The sequence below is a fragment of the Lissotriton vulgaris genome, chromosome 1_1, assembly GCF_964263255.1.
Source record: "Lissotriton vulgaris chromosome 1_1, aLisVul1.2, whole genome shotgun sequence".
In the NCBI taxonomy this organism is placed as follows: Eukaryota; Metazoa; Chordata; class Amphibia; order Caudata; family Salamandridae; genus Lissotriton; species Lissotriton vulgaris.
The window spans coordinates 371,336,541-371,350,344 of record NC_141685.1 but is presented as its reverse complement, the minus strand read 5'-3'; the positions used below and the strand labels follow the sequence as shown (position 1 = coordinate 371,350,344).

Genomic DNA, 13,804 nt, shown 5'->3' with positions numbered 1-13,804 from the left:
CCTGAAACTGTTATTATTCATGACATGAATCTGGAATGAATGAAAAGTTGCAGTGAACAGAAATGGAATAACAAGAGGTAAAGGTGTAGAGAAATGGAGTGGCAGCAATTATTTTGCTAGCTTTGACTCTGTCCACCACCATACTCAACTACAGACATTGAAAACGTTTGGAATTCAAGAAGGTATCCCAGACTGCATCCCCTTCCACCTTCAAGGCAGGCACAGCATTGTCTCACTACCCCAGTTCCCATCAGCCCTTTTCCCTCAAGGCTTAATTTTATCTCCACAACTGTTCAACCTCTACATGAGTCCCTTAAAAAAGCTGAACAATTCCTACAACCTAACCTGCTATAACTTTACTGAGGACATGCAGGTCGGATTATATTGGAAAACCTGGAGGAACTAGAATCGCCAAGACTGGACCAATGTTTTTGTGCCATTGATGAGCGCATGCTTTACAAGGATATTACTCTGAATTGCTCCAAGAGAGAAATGCAGTCCTCTGGACAATGAAGAGTCCGCCTCTTACTACCACCTGGCCAGTGGAATTAGAGACCCCACTGCCAAGATCAATAGAGGGAAGAAATCTTAGAGTGATTATGGACTCCACACTTTCCTTGATTCTGCAAGTGAATAAAATAATAATAATAAAATAATATTGTATTTGTAAAGCGCACAGCTACCCGTAGTTTCCCGGCGCAGGGGCCACCCGGAAGATTAAGCAAGCTATTGCCCAGAGTCGCATGGTGCTGGGCAGACCCCAGTCACATGGTGCTGGGTATTGAACTGTAATCCCCAGCGTCCGGCGTCAGTCGCCCTGGCCGCTGCACCAAACCTCTTCCAGGTATCAAGTCACAAAAAGTGTTTTCTGCACAATGCGAACATGTAGAGCATCTACCTCCCATTATCACCCTAATTATGTAGTTTGTGGACTTATGCATATGGGTTTATCTATGGCCGCTATTCATACTTCATAAGCAGCAAAGGATCCAAAATATGAAAGAAAGACAGCTACTACACATTCACCAATAAGACTACATTACACCAGTGCTCCAAGTGCTCGACTGCCTCTCTGTTGCCATATGCTCTGCCTTCATAGGACTCCGAATCATGCTTGAGCCATTCAAGTCAAAGGACCCTTGTTTATCCAAGTTACATTTCAAAGATAACCACAGAATAGAGATCTCCCCTCTAGATTAGCAACTCGTCTATCCATCCCCTCCCACAAGAAGAACATTGGTAGATCTTCATTTGCTATATAAGCAGCAAAACTATTGAAATTGCTCTGAACGAAACCAAGAAACCCAGAATACCATATGAAACACAGGAAGGAAGTAAAGATCTGCCATTTTCCCAACTAAGGAAGCTGTGTGACAAGCCCTGCAAGATCTGTTCCACCTGCACGCCATGGGCCACTATATCCCAACTGCTTTTTACTAGCCTATTGTGCCCTCCCTGTGGCTGATGATTATCAAAATCTTGTAAGGACTACAGAGAGTGAGCAATTGGGTGTTTCAGGGCTCAGGTTGGATTGCCCAGGGAGAATGACCCCTTTTCTGGCATCAACCACTGCACATGTTAACTTGACTTACTGATGCTGCTCCTTCTCTACCTACCTTTCCTTCTCCAGCCCTACAGCCTTGGCATCTATCACCTGGATGGGGCAGGAAGAATGAAAATCTGCCTCTCTGACCTCTGGGTTCTACCCCTCCAGGCCAGGCCCGGACTGGCCATAAGGGGCACCGGCAATCCCCCGGTGGGCCGCACGGGCGGGGGCCGGTTTTGGGCCCCTGGGGGCGGTTTTTGGTATAGGGCCATTTTTTGCAGAATAGCTGCAAAATCGGCCTTGTACCAAAATCGGCCGAAAACCGGCCCCGGCAAAGAGCTCGGCGGCACCTCCAACCCAGCCCCGAGTGGGGAGTGGGGGCCGGCCGAGCACTTTGCCATGGCCGGTTGTGGTTCCCAGTCCAGCCCTGCTCCAGGCTCAAGAATCTATTGCAGAACTATGTCTATTGCCTGTGAAATTACCTATTCTGACACTAACACCGGCCGCAGCACTTGTCTTCCTCTAGAGAAAGGGGATGCTTTCGTACCCACTGTGGCAGGTATCATCCCCTTGATGAATGTGTGACTACAAGGACATACCACTGCTCCTCATCTATTAGATTTGGATCCCCTAGAGTTTAGGGTGATATGTACTAGGCTAAAAATCAGCTACAAGCATACACTTTTATATAGACTTATTGTTAATCAGTTCCACATGTGTACATTATCCCTACACCATACAACACAAAATGCTACATGTCTAGGTAGGGGTAGTTTAATATGGGATACCTATGTTCTGGCCTCTTATGGTTGGCCAAAACATGCTGACCACATGGATGCATGAATGATTATATCCAAAAACATCTTTCTGTTTTCTCTTAATCTTACTGTAGACAACCTCCAATAAAAACTTTTTGGTTACTCCCCAAGTAATTTTATTAAATTATTATTCAAGGAGGAGCCAAGATGGCGATCGGGACGAACGTCTGAGCTCCCGGCTCCGTAAGCCACCAACCTTTGCCACGAAATCCTGCCTTTAATCCTGGCTCACACCGTGCCAAAATGATGAGACAAACGTGCAGCAACGGCTGGCTTCCCGTCGAGGTCTCCGCCGCCTGAATCGGTGCAGGACTCACTACTTTCCTCGATCTCCGGAGCTGCCCGGGCAGCTATACTGATCGCTACCGCCGGCCATTACGTGACCGAGCTGGTTGGACGAGCGGGGGTGGTGCCGCTGCCTACAGGAGTGAGACGACCTCGGCTATGGACTGCTTGGCTCCTTTTCGGCACTGATTTACTCGCCCTGGCCGAGGTACGTCTACATGTAAGTGCTGCCTCCAACGCGGCGCTTCCCCCCGCTCTGCTGCGCTTTGTCTGGACCTTCCCCGTCCGGGGGTGCATTACGGCGGTGTATCCTTTGCTTTGGTGGGAGAGGCTGAGAGACTCTCGTATTATACGATCTCCTAACTGTGGGCTGCACTTCCACCGTGCTTTAACGCCGGCTTCCAGGGGGGTTTGTTCGCCTCCCCCTTCACCACCGCGGAGTCCGGAGTGGCGGCAATGGCGCTTGCCTCACGGGACGGGGGTCAGATTGCTCCGCCACCCCTGCTGCACACTGCCCTGCCTGATCCCGGACTAGAGGGGGACCCCGGGACATCACTGCCCGCAGCGGATGGCTTACTACCCCAGGACTCCCTGACTTATGGGGACATTCTGCGCGCCATCACAGACTTGGGGACAACATGGCGGCGGACCGTCCAGGAGCTGACGGAGAGGATCGAGGGAGCATTATCCTGTGCCTCCCGACCGGGGCAGGCTGTCCCCCCGCCGCTCTCAGTACTGTCCGGAAAGGTTACACAGTCGCGCTCTGAGAGGGAAAGGGTGAGCAGTGCCCCTGGCTACAGTGTGGGCGATCTTCCCCTTGGAGAGGCTCTGGATACAATGTTGCCCCCCACTCTGGGAACCGTGACTCAGTCTCCATATCTATCGACCCTCCAGAGCCTGACTTTCCCTGGAGACTTGATTTCTGAAGCCGTGTCTCTGCAGCTGCTGAACCTGTGCTGTCCGGTGACGGAGGGGGTGTTTTACAGGTTTATTGCTGGCACTGGTGGTGTTCGGGGACGCTCCTCTCCGTCTCCGGAGTACCATACTTGCCTGGAGAGGCCATTTTGTCCCTTTGTTCTTCCCAGTGAAAGCTCGCGGCAATGGCCAGCCCGGGCCGGATTTTGCCGTTCGGGACAGGGCTGAGTTTCTTTCTTGTACTTGCTCCGATGGAATGGCCACGCCTGGAGAAGTTTCATCGATTGGGCCAGGGTTGAAGTGGCCCCTCATTTCGGCTAGTTAGATCGGCTGGCGGAAACCTGGACTGTTTCTCGTTTAGATTTGGTGCTTGATTTGCGCTTGTAGCCTCCTTCCCAGTTGGGACCTATGTCTATCCTGTACAATTGTGCTTTTTACGATGGGAGGGGGGTTCTGTCTGGGACCGGGGTCCGGAGGGTGATTAGTGCTGACTAGCTTTTACGTGTGCCCCCCTATCGGGTCGTGCTTGGGGTGAGTATTTACACAGTGTTTATTCGTGTGGGCTGCCCAGGGACTGAAACTGCTCCTGTACATGTTATATACACACATTGTGTATTGTTTTCTTCCATCGCTTCTATTGTCGCTAATTAGTGCAGCTCAGTCGCTTTTGGAGTCGGAGGCTCCGGTGTGGGCACGTAGTGGATGGCTGGGATCCCGGGAGTTCTGAGGCTCAGAGGGCTCCTCCCCCCGCCTTTTCCTTTTCGGGGAGTGGTTGATTAGCTTGTCCTTTTCTCCCTCCCTGAATCCAAGAGTGATGTTTTTCCTTTTCCTTTTCTTTTTCTTCTTGTTTCCTTCCTTTCTTCCTCTACACTTCTCGCTGTTCTTTCTCCTTTCTTCCGACTTTCTTCTTTCTAAATTTCGGGTTTATGGGGCGACAGGCACGCTGCTAGGGGGGGGGTAGTACATAGCCTCTGCATGTGTGCAGGGTGGGGGGTTATTGTTCCTTTTTGTTAGTTTCTATGGGACCTGTTTTGTTCTTTCTATGATTTTCACTTACCTTCCATGTTGGGAGTGCTGGGTGTAGGGTGGCAGTGGAAATGAGACTGGGTCATGGGCGCTACGACGTGGCATAACTATTGTGTGGCCATCCTGCCTGGCGGGGACTTGATTACCGCATTGGGACTTGTTTGACACAGACGCTAAAATCAAGTCCCGCCTGCATGGACTTTGCTTATATCTTCTTTTTTAGTACGGAATACTACGACCTGATCTTCATAGTTGCATAATGAAAATTTAAAATTTAACCTACAATTATCCTGTGGCACGGTGCTGTGTAGTCCTCAGTCTTTCTCCTGTAAATGCTTACGATTCTGATACAGTGCTGTGTCGCCATAACGTATGCTATCGTGCTAACTGATTGTTCGTGGCCGGCCGGATGGTTGTAGGCCCGTATATGTTATTGCTTCTTGTGCACAATAAAGGTTTTCAAAAATTTAAAAAAAAAAAAAAATTATTATTCAAAGAACTGGATCCCTCTCTCTGAAAAAAAGATCTTGACCAGAGCTCTGTAAAGTAGAAGACCGTTGAGACAAGAATGTTTATTGATGTGAACGAGGAGTAAACCAGATGATTAAGCACGGCACCACTAGTCGTAAATTTTTTTGTTCTTATGAAAGGAATGTTCTTTGAAAAACAAAAGACCTGCCCATGTTAAGAGGTTCGTCACAGTTTCTATTATTGCAGTTGTTGTTTTTAGAGGACATGCAATGGAACTTAACAGAAACAGAAACTAAACTAAACTAAACTAAACTAAACTAAATTCTCTCACTACCGTTTGCTTATGAGTGCTATATTCGGTCCATGCCAGCATCTTGTCAGCAGCGGCCGGCACAGGTAAACACAGTGGGGTGGGGTAGGAGAGGGGGGAGTCGACAGTCGACAGAATAGGTATAAATAAATAAATAATACCTATTTCGTCGTCTTCCACCCCTACCGCACCCTGCCCCACCCCACCACGCTTTACTGTGCCGGCCGCCGCTGCATCTTGTAAGCCTCCCAACCCAAGGAGATTTTATGGAGGTTCAGCTGAGAATTTAACCTTCTAGTTGGCTTTTATTTAAGTAGAGGCTTTTTTTTGGAGAACCTTTATTATTACTTCAAGCAATTACAAGTATGGGCCTACAACCACCCCGGCCGGCCGCTAGTCAAAGCAGAAGTACAGCAAAGCAATGTGGAAAGTTATAACAGTTCGAAAGCCGGGGTCCTACAAATGTCCAGGACATAACTTGTAGTCAGGCGTACAGGTCTGAATTCAGGAATATGAAGGTTCATTTTATAGTAAGGAAAAATTAAAAAATAAATGCCATACGGTCATACATGGTCCTACAATAATGAGCATGAATCAGGATATCCGCAGTTAGTACAAGTACAAATGAAGTATTGGGGGTAAGATACGCAAGTCAGGATAAATGTAGGCACAAACCCGTTCCGTAGCAAAGCTGAACCCTACCCCTCAAAACGAAACATACTGTAGGAGACACGAAAAACGATGACACTAAAAAGGGGTAAAAAGACTAAAGGGCATAGAAACAAATAACGGACAATTTGACAAACCCCATCCACCTACCCCCCACCCTGCACCCCTGCAGAAGGCCACGGCCTACCCCCCCCCCCAGCAGCGTGCCTGTCGCGCTAATGGAGACCCGAAATATAGAAAAAGAGGAAGAGAAGAAAAAAGTGGAGGAGGGCCCTCGATCTTGCCACCCGGCCCCGCCCCTCACCCCTGCGCCCAGGAGACATCCCAAAAGCAAGATCAGAATATCCATGGAGAACATCAATCACCGACCACACCAGCAATATAATCCCGGCCGAATGTCCCCCAAACACCGTCAGCCAACAATAAGTCCACTAGACTCTGGACGGTATCATCCCTGGCCTTGTCTATCAATGGAACCAACACACGTCAACTTATCAATCGATATACAGAGCGGCGTGGAGGGTCCAAATGATCCGGGCGGGCCAGGCCGAGGTACCGCTTCATAGGACTTCAGCAACCCAAACCCATCCGAGCATGTATGGCGGAAATCCGTTAATGTTGACCCCGAGAACTTCTCCAAGTCCGAACACAGTCTCACCATCCAAGGAAGTAGAGTCACACACTCCGGCAAGCGCCGAGACATCGCCGGGGCAGCCCAAAAAATAGATCAGCGTTGTTTCCCCAGCCGCCAATTAGACATGTGCCCCGAAGAGACACTCGCATGTACAACCGTGCTGTCTAGGGCGATCACAGGAGCCGGGTCTTGCAGCGGCTCCAGGAACCTGAGCGGAGCTGGAGCACCCTTCATGGACATAGAAGCAGGCACGTCGGCACTCCGTTGAGATCGAGCTGTGCCCATGTGGAACGGCGGGACAACAATGGCGGCCATCCTTCTTCCCAAATCCCTGGCATTACAGACCAGGGTCTTGTGCAGGGTCGTTATGGCAGCCAATACATCTTTGGACGTTATGTTAAGTGAAACTTCTTAAGCGCACTAACACCAGAGGTTTCTTGGCGCTAACTGACTGAACAAAAAACAGAATCCCAAGGCAGAAACTAACCGGTGCTGGAAAACAGAAAAGTTTTTAAAAGCTTCCTGAATTGAAGTAAGGAACCATTAGATTTAATGACCATTGGAAGAGAAATCCAGAATTTAGGTGCGAGGTGGGCAAAGCGACGGCCCCCAACCTTGCTGGTTTTGACTTTGGGAGTGACAAGTAGGTGATGATGAGCTGACCGAAGGTTACGTGCAGGTTGGTACGGAGTGATCAGTGAGTTAAGAAAGGCAGGACTGGTGCAGTGGAGGGATTTGAACGTAAGACAGCCCAACTTAAAGGCCGCCCTCCGTTCTACTGGCAGCCAATGGAGCTTATGAAGCAAGGGCTTCGCAGACTGCCATTTTGGGACTTTGAAAATAAGACGGGCTGCCTGGTTCTGCACAACCTGGAGGCGGCCCACAAGAGAACATGGGAGTCCGTGATAAAGGGAATTAGAAAAGTCCAGGCGGGAAAGAACCAGGGACATGACAACCTGGGCCAATGCCGCATGTGGTAGTAGGTGCCTCCTTCTCGCGGGCTCCTTCTCGCGCCGCCAGTCCCCTGATCTCATCCGCACGGCAGCTGTTCGACCTGGATGTGGTCCGCAGAGGAGGGCGCCGGCTGCCATCTTAGCCAGTCCGGCCTCACCCTTCTTCACCTCACCTCAGGGACCGGGCCCCAAACCAGGGCGCCACAGGATTCACAACCGGGACTCAAAAATGCAAGGCAGGCTCCCCAGAGAAGAGTCACCAAAGGGCTAAACAAAATCTCTGCCGCTCCCCGGGAGCCGCCCGCCGATTCCGGGGGGTAATCCTTGATTATGCCCGGACCCAGAACTGGGGAGGCGGGCCAGATATCGTGCACCCCCCTCGACCCTGCTTTGCCACGCAGCCCCCCAAGGCACTCCGCTAAGTGGACTGGGTCGTCACTGCCGCCATCGGCCCATCAAGTCACCGGCGCCCTCCGGCCAACTCCTCACCGCCACCAGTGGCCGCTGTTGTCGCAGTCGCGGCCGGCTGCTCCTCTCAATCGACACCCCGGTCCCAGCACTGCGCAGGCCTCAGAACAGTCGGGGACATTTCTTTTTAAAGCAGGAAAATGTTAACATATGTTAGTCAGTGACTTAAAACTTGGAATTCTTACACCTAAATCTGGATTGTTAACAGGTATGCTATAGAGATTTTCATAGTAATGCAGAACTATAACTTATTGTATAGTGCATACTCTTCTCAGTCCTGCCGACTTTGAATACACTAATACTGTGTAAGTGGGGAGGTGGGTCTCGGAGGAGGTGGGACTTTAAGCGTGGCAGGACTTTCAGACGTCCAGTTCATAAAAGAATATTGAGAGAGCGGGACTTGATATGGGGAGATTGTATACCTGGTGTTGTCTGAGCAGTCAATGATAAACCTCTGCAAACAACAAACATAATGATTCTATGGCTGCCTCACGTGCCCAGGGAGGTAGCAAACGTGCCAATAGACCTAATTCAGCCGAGAGGCTCCTGATTTTTGTAGCTAAAATTGCTTTTTTTTTAGCTATCTCTCACCTACTATTGCCTCTGCTTCAATATAAGTCAATGGGGAAAATACATGCACCCGATTTTGTATTCAAAGTTTCCCACTTTCTATTTTTAGGTCGAAGCCTACCAGACAGCGCAGCTGTTTGGTTTGCTAAAGACAACTTGGGGACATTCAGAAAGCTTCTTTGGGAATTGCTTACCACTAACTTTGTGGTTTGTATCTCACATTTTCTGGCTTTCTATTTGCTAGCTTTATTTGTTTTAGGCTGTCTAAGGTGAGTTTGCCTCTCCCAAGGAGCAAAGCCTTTTCAGATTAACAACACTTGTATTGTTCCACGAGTGCTCCTTTCTGTAAACAGGTCTGTAAATCTTGTTCTTAATACTTATAAGAAGATGGAAGGTGCACTCGTTGAAATAAGATGCGGAATCAGTTAGTACAAACAGTACTTCTTTCTTTATTTTGATAATATTTTTAAAAAACACTGGCACACAGCCAACGTGTTTCGTTCCCGGTTGTGCCAAGAGGGAACTTCGTCAGGGCTCTACAAATAGTTGGCCAATAGGCGTTGAGAGCGGTCCAAAGAGGAGCAAGCAGCAAAATCACGAGATGCACAGTGTGCAGTTTCAGAAAAAATGATGATGATCTATGAAGTAGAAGGGTAAATCGACCTAAAGCGGTTATATAATCCACGGTGAGCGGCGTCTCATCTCTGGAAGTGGGGCCAAGGAGGAAGTAATATATTCCTTTAAAATATTATAGTATTAGGATACATAAACAAAAAAACACTTGTATGGTCCCAGTGATAATACACAAGAGAGGTCACAAGACGAGCAGTGGATTGAGAGTATTAAACTTCAAAGTAAATGGCGATTCCCAGCATGGTAGCTGGAAAGGTACAACTTGTTCTTACCTTGTTACATTTGCTATGTATTCAAAGACCGAGGTCAAATGTCAGGCTCTGTCTTCCGAGGAAGCTTGGTGTTTACTTTTCTTTCTCTTACTTCAATATGAGTGGGTTTATGTGACAATCGTACTGGATACTGGGTGTAAGAAAGGTTTTTTTTCTAGCACATGACAACATTTAAATGAACTATGCAAGTATTTCCGAATAGATCACAATTAGGACAACAAATAAAGCAAACGTTTTTGTTCATTTTGAAGTGAGTGGGAAACAAATACTTTAATATGATGAAAACAGATCATTACACTAGGGGATGCCATTTCTACACATTATTGTTTGTAAGCTTATAGTTGAATTAGTAAAACTATGTCTGTGCAGATGTAATGGTCATTTAATTGAAAATGTGTTGTCTGTAATGGCAGTGTGCTACCACACCATGTATACTAAATCTTGGCAAGTATGAGGTAGGGAAATCTATAATGGATTTTAAAAGTATAGAGCCATCTAACTCGAGATTAAATCCTACTCTATGTAAGGGTTTCTGGCGTTCCCTTTGTTCGCCGTCTGTTACTAGTTCTTCACCAGTTCACTGTGAATGGCGCCGATATCTTGTTCCACACAGAGGCACTGAGTGACCAGATGCTCTAACTTACTGCCATCCATCCCGCGCCTAGGTGCAGTAATTTAAGGAAAGAAAAGGGCGCCACTCTGGTCATAAATGTCTGACAACAAGATGGTCCCAAAAAAGTACTCCCCAAAGGCGCAGCGTGCCGTTAACGTGCTTCAGCGCCTCATCATCGGGAACGAAACGCTATATAAGTGCAACAACAGTATAATACGTTGTCCTCCTTTTGAAATCCAGCTAAACCCCTGTCCTTACTCTGCTGATGTAGCACCGGTGTCGCTCTTTCGCTCAATACTCTATTATTTTTTTTATATCAATTTAGAAAGTATTTTTCCATGTTTGCGCTCGTTTAACATAGGTGTTCTGAGATGTCCGTCGCGTTCACCTGCGATTTGTGGGCAGGCTCTTCTAAAGATGAATTTTCATGTCCGTTTTTTGTTTTCATGAATTTCCCGTCTCAGGGACCCGATGCTTTAGCTGTTGCCTCCACAGGTTGCTCAGCATCTTCCCGCAGGACCCGCCCAGTGCGTGGTCTGAGTTGATTGGCTGTCGAGGATGCATGGAAGTGTATCGGTAGCCAATAGGAAGAGGCCATCTGTGGCAGATTGGCTGTGCTCCGTAGAAGCATCTTCTGACAGCTCCGTCCTGGTTCCTGCACCCCTGTCCAGCGCTCGCGCTCCTCCAAGAGAGAGTGATGACAGGCGTCAGCTGGTTGCTGCTGGCCGGGCTCGCGAGCGCGGTGTGCGCGGAGCCCCTCGTGCACTTCAGGGAGCAGTTCGAGGATGGAGGTGAGAACAGGCTATTGCTTTCGGGCAAAAGGGACTGTCGCTAAATGGCCAAAACCCTCCGGCTGGCCACTGGCATTTCTGGGGAAAGATATCCAAGAAAGGGGAAGAGGAGACTCCAAAGGACCTGTCTTCAACAGGGTTGTGTGCGTTGCAAGGCCTCTACAATGCTCGGTTACCTACCGGTAATGTTCATTACTCTGAATCCATGTCTTCCTCGTCACAATCCTGAGCCCTATTTATTTTTTCTGCATGGGAAGAGATAAACTCATAGGTAAGGACTGTGAGAGGAAGATGGACCAGGAGGTAATGTGTTTTACTAGGCACAGTGCAATGTTATCCCCAACACATTCCTGTGTTTTGTCTGAGGCACAATTGTATGGTTACAGAGACAAGTGTATGTGTTATCCTTCCAGAGAGATGTGTGTTATCAGTAAATGCTAATTGGTGCAGTTTTGAACTTTCAAAGACACACTGTAGAAGTGTATTACAAAGGATTGTAATATGCATGGATTTTAGCTTGCCGCAGACAATGTTTTTTTTAATATCAGTGAAATCAATGGTAAAATCTTTCCAGGAGACTATAAAACCGGCCCTATAATAGCCATCCACTGCTGTGTGTTTGATTAATGGGTGGTTCTAGGGTAGCGTTTTGCAAATTGTGGGTCAAGTGGGTTGCAAGCTGATTTTCATGGATCGGGAAAGTCCGAACAATAAGTACAGATGCCTTTAAATTCTGTGTTAATCTTGCCACATTTTCTGGTGCTTCAAAAACAGATGTCAAATTTAAAGCTATGCCTTCTGACAAATTTCTGCTTATTCTTTAAGCACGGGGATTGCTGTTTTCGTTCTCTGGCTTCAAAGTGAGAGGTGTTTTTAAAGTGAATTATGTAACAATCTTGCAAGAGCACAGGTAGTATGAAAACAGGCTGTAGGATGTCCGTTTTATGCAAAACACAACAAAATGTAAATACGTGTAGATGAACTCTATGCATTCAGCGGTTTGGAAAGCAAAAATAAAACACATTTGCTTTGGAATTCTGAAGTGTGCTGGAAACAGAGATTTTAATAGAATCAAAACAAATCAAGGCACTTTACTTGGTGATGCACAAATGATAAATATTCATAGAAACTTGATTTCCACATGTTATAATTTTTGTGCTATCTAATTTTATCAGTAAAACTGTGAGTCAGATGTACACAGGTAAATGTTTGTGATTTTCCAAATAGTGATTTTTTGCGATTCGCTATTTGGTAATCACAAGCACCCATGCACAAATTTGTGTTTTACACTTTTTGCAATTCCCAGTGGGTTGAAAATAGATCTACCTCACGGGCATGGCCGGCCTGTTAAGAGTGGTTGGGCAGGCTGGGGTGGGGCAGGCTGGGGGGAAGTGAACAGACGACGGGATAGGTAAAATTACATTAAAAAAAAATAAAACCCCATACCTTGCGCTCGCCGCATTGCTGAGTCGGTGATGCAGCGAGCACAAAGTAAGTGGCTTATTAAAAAAAAAATCATAACATAATTTTATTGTTGACAGACCGTACAGTACAAGGGCCTTGTAGGGCACCCAAAGTATGTGTACAGGGTAAGTTACATGAAAGCCAACATTTTCAGTAATAATAGAGGATTGATTACATATTAAATATATTGCAGGAAAAGATAAGAACTGAAGAAAAAAGGAGAAGGAAAAAGAAAAAGAAAACCACAGTGCCACATTACCTCCGTTCAACAAATACCACAATTCTGAAGATAGAGAGAATACTTGCCACCCATAGTTACATCGAATATTAGCACTATGTTAATATTGTTCCATTGATGTCATAGCAGTGGTTCCTCAGTGTCTGTCTGCAAAGACCCAGAGTTCCAGGCCCAAACAAATGTTTAGCCCTTTTTTCCATACCCCTAGTGACGGTGGTGCCTCGTCTTTCCAGAGGCGGGCGACATCTCGTTTTGCCAGAGTAAGACCAAGGAATAGCAGATGGCTCTTGCATCTATTCCCACCTATATCCTCTGTGATATGTAACATGGCAAGCCTCGGTGAGGATTCAACGTCCCACCCCAAAACCTCAGACAAACATGTGAATACCCCCTTCCAGAACTTTGATAATGTTGAGCTGGACCAGACAGTATGTAGGAAGATACCCATTATAGAGTTACAGCGTAAACAATGTGGGGAAACGATAAGCCCAGCATGCCACAGCCTGTATCTGGTATAATAGGTTCTGTGTAGGTATTTGAATTGAATAAGATGCAGGCAGGCCGCAAATGCTGCACTACGTGGAGATTCCAGAGCCTAATCCCAGTCATCCTCCTCTAAAGGCCCTAAGTCCTGCTGCCATGTCAACTTTTGCCTCAATAGGGTTAAATTGAGGAATCTCTGTGAGATGAGAGATATACGGGGTAAAGGCGTGTCGGAATTGAAGATAACAATAAAATTGTGTTCAGGGCATACCATATTCCGTCTGGATATCAAAAAAGGACTTAAGAGTGCATCCGCGTACAACTGTCCCCACTGTATCTATCCCAATGGTCTCCCAGCCTCGAAAACAGGGTAGTCCCGTAAGCTGTGGTAGCTGTCTGTTATCCCACAGTGGAGTTCCCCTAGTGAGTCTCCCTCACCAACCCCTCTGACAGAGTGTCGACTTCCAGATCTTAAAAACCGTGCTTGTGGCAGGTCGTAATTCTCAAAGTAACGCCCCTGAATAGAGAACCGTATGGAGGGTGTTGTCTCCCAGTAACCAACATTCCATGCATGCGCCGGGTCCCCGTGGTCGCCATACCACCAGTCATTGAGGACAAGTAGATGAGAGGCCATGCAGTATGCCT

At 47.3% G+C, this 13,804-nt stretch overlaps 1 protein-coding gene across 1 annotated transcript in view; it reads left to right on the top strand.

The window, feature by feature from the left end:
- The first annotated feature begins 10,783 nt into the window (after positions 1-10,783).
- The window catches only part of LOC147747197 (calreticulin-like), a 166,136-nt gene continuing 163,115 nt past the window's right edge, over positions 10,784-13,804 (top strand). Inside the window, exon 1 of the mRNA XM_086952424.1 lies at positions 10,784-10,974. Within this exon, the coding sequence (XP_086808550.1) occupies positions 10,881-10,974 (94 nt within the window). The 5' untranslated portion in view covers positions 10,784-10,880. The remainder of the gene's footprint in view (positions 10,975-13,804) is intronic.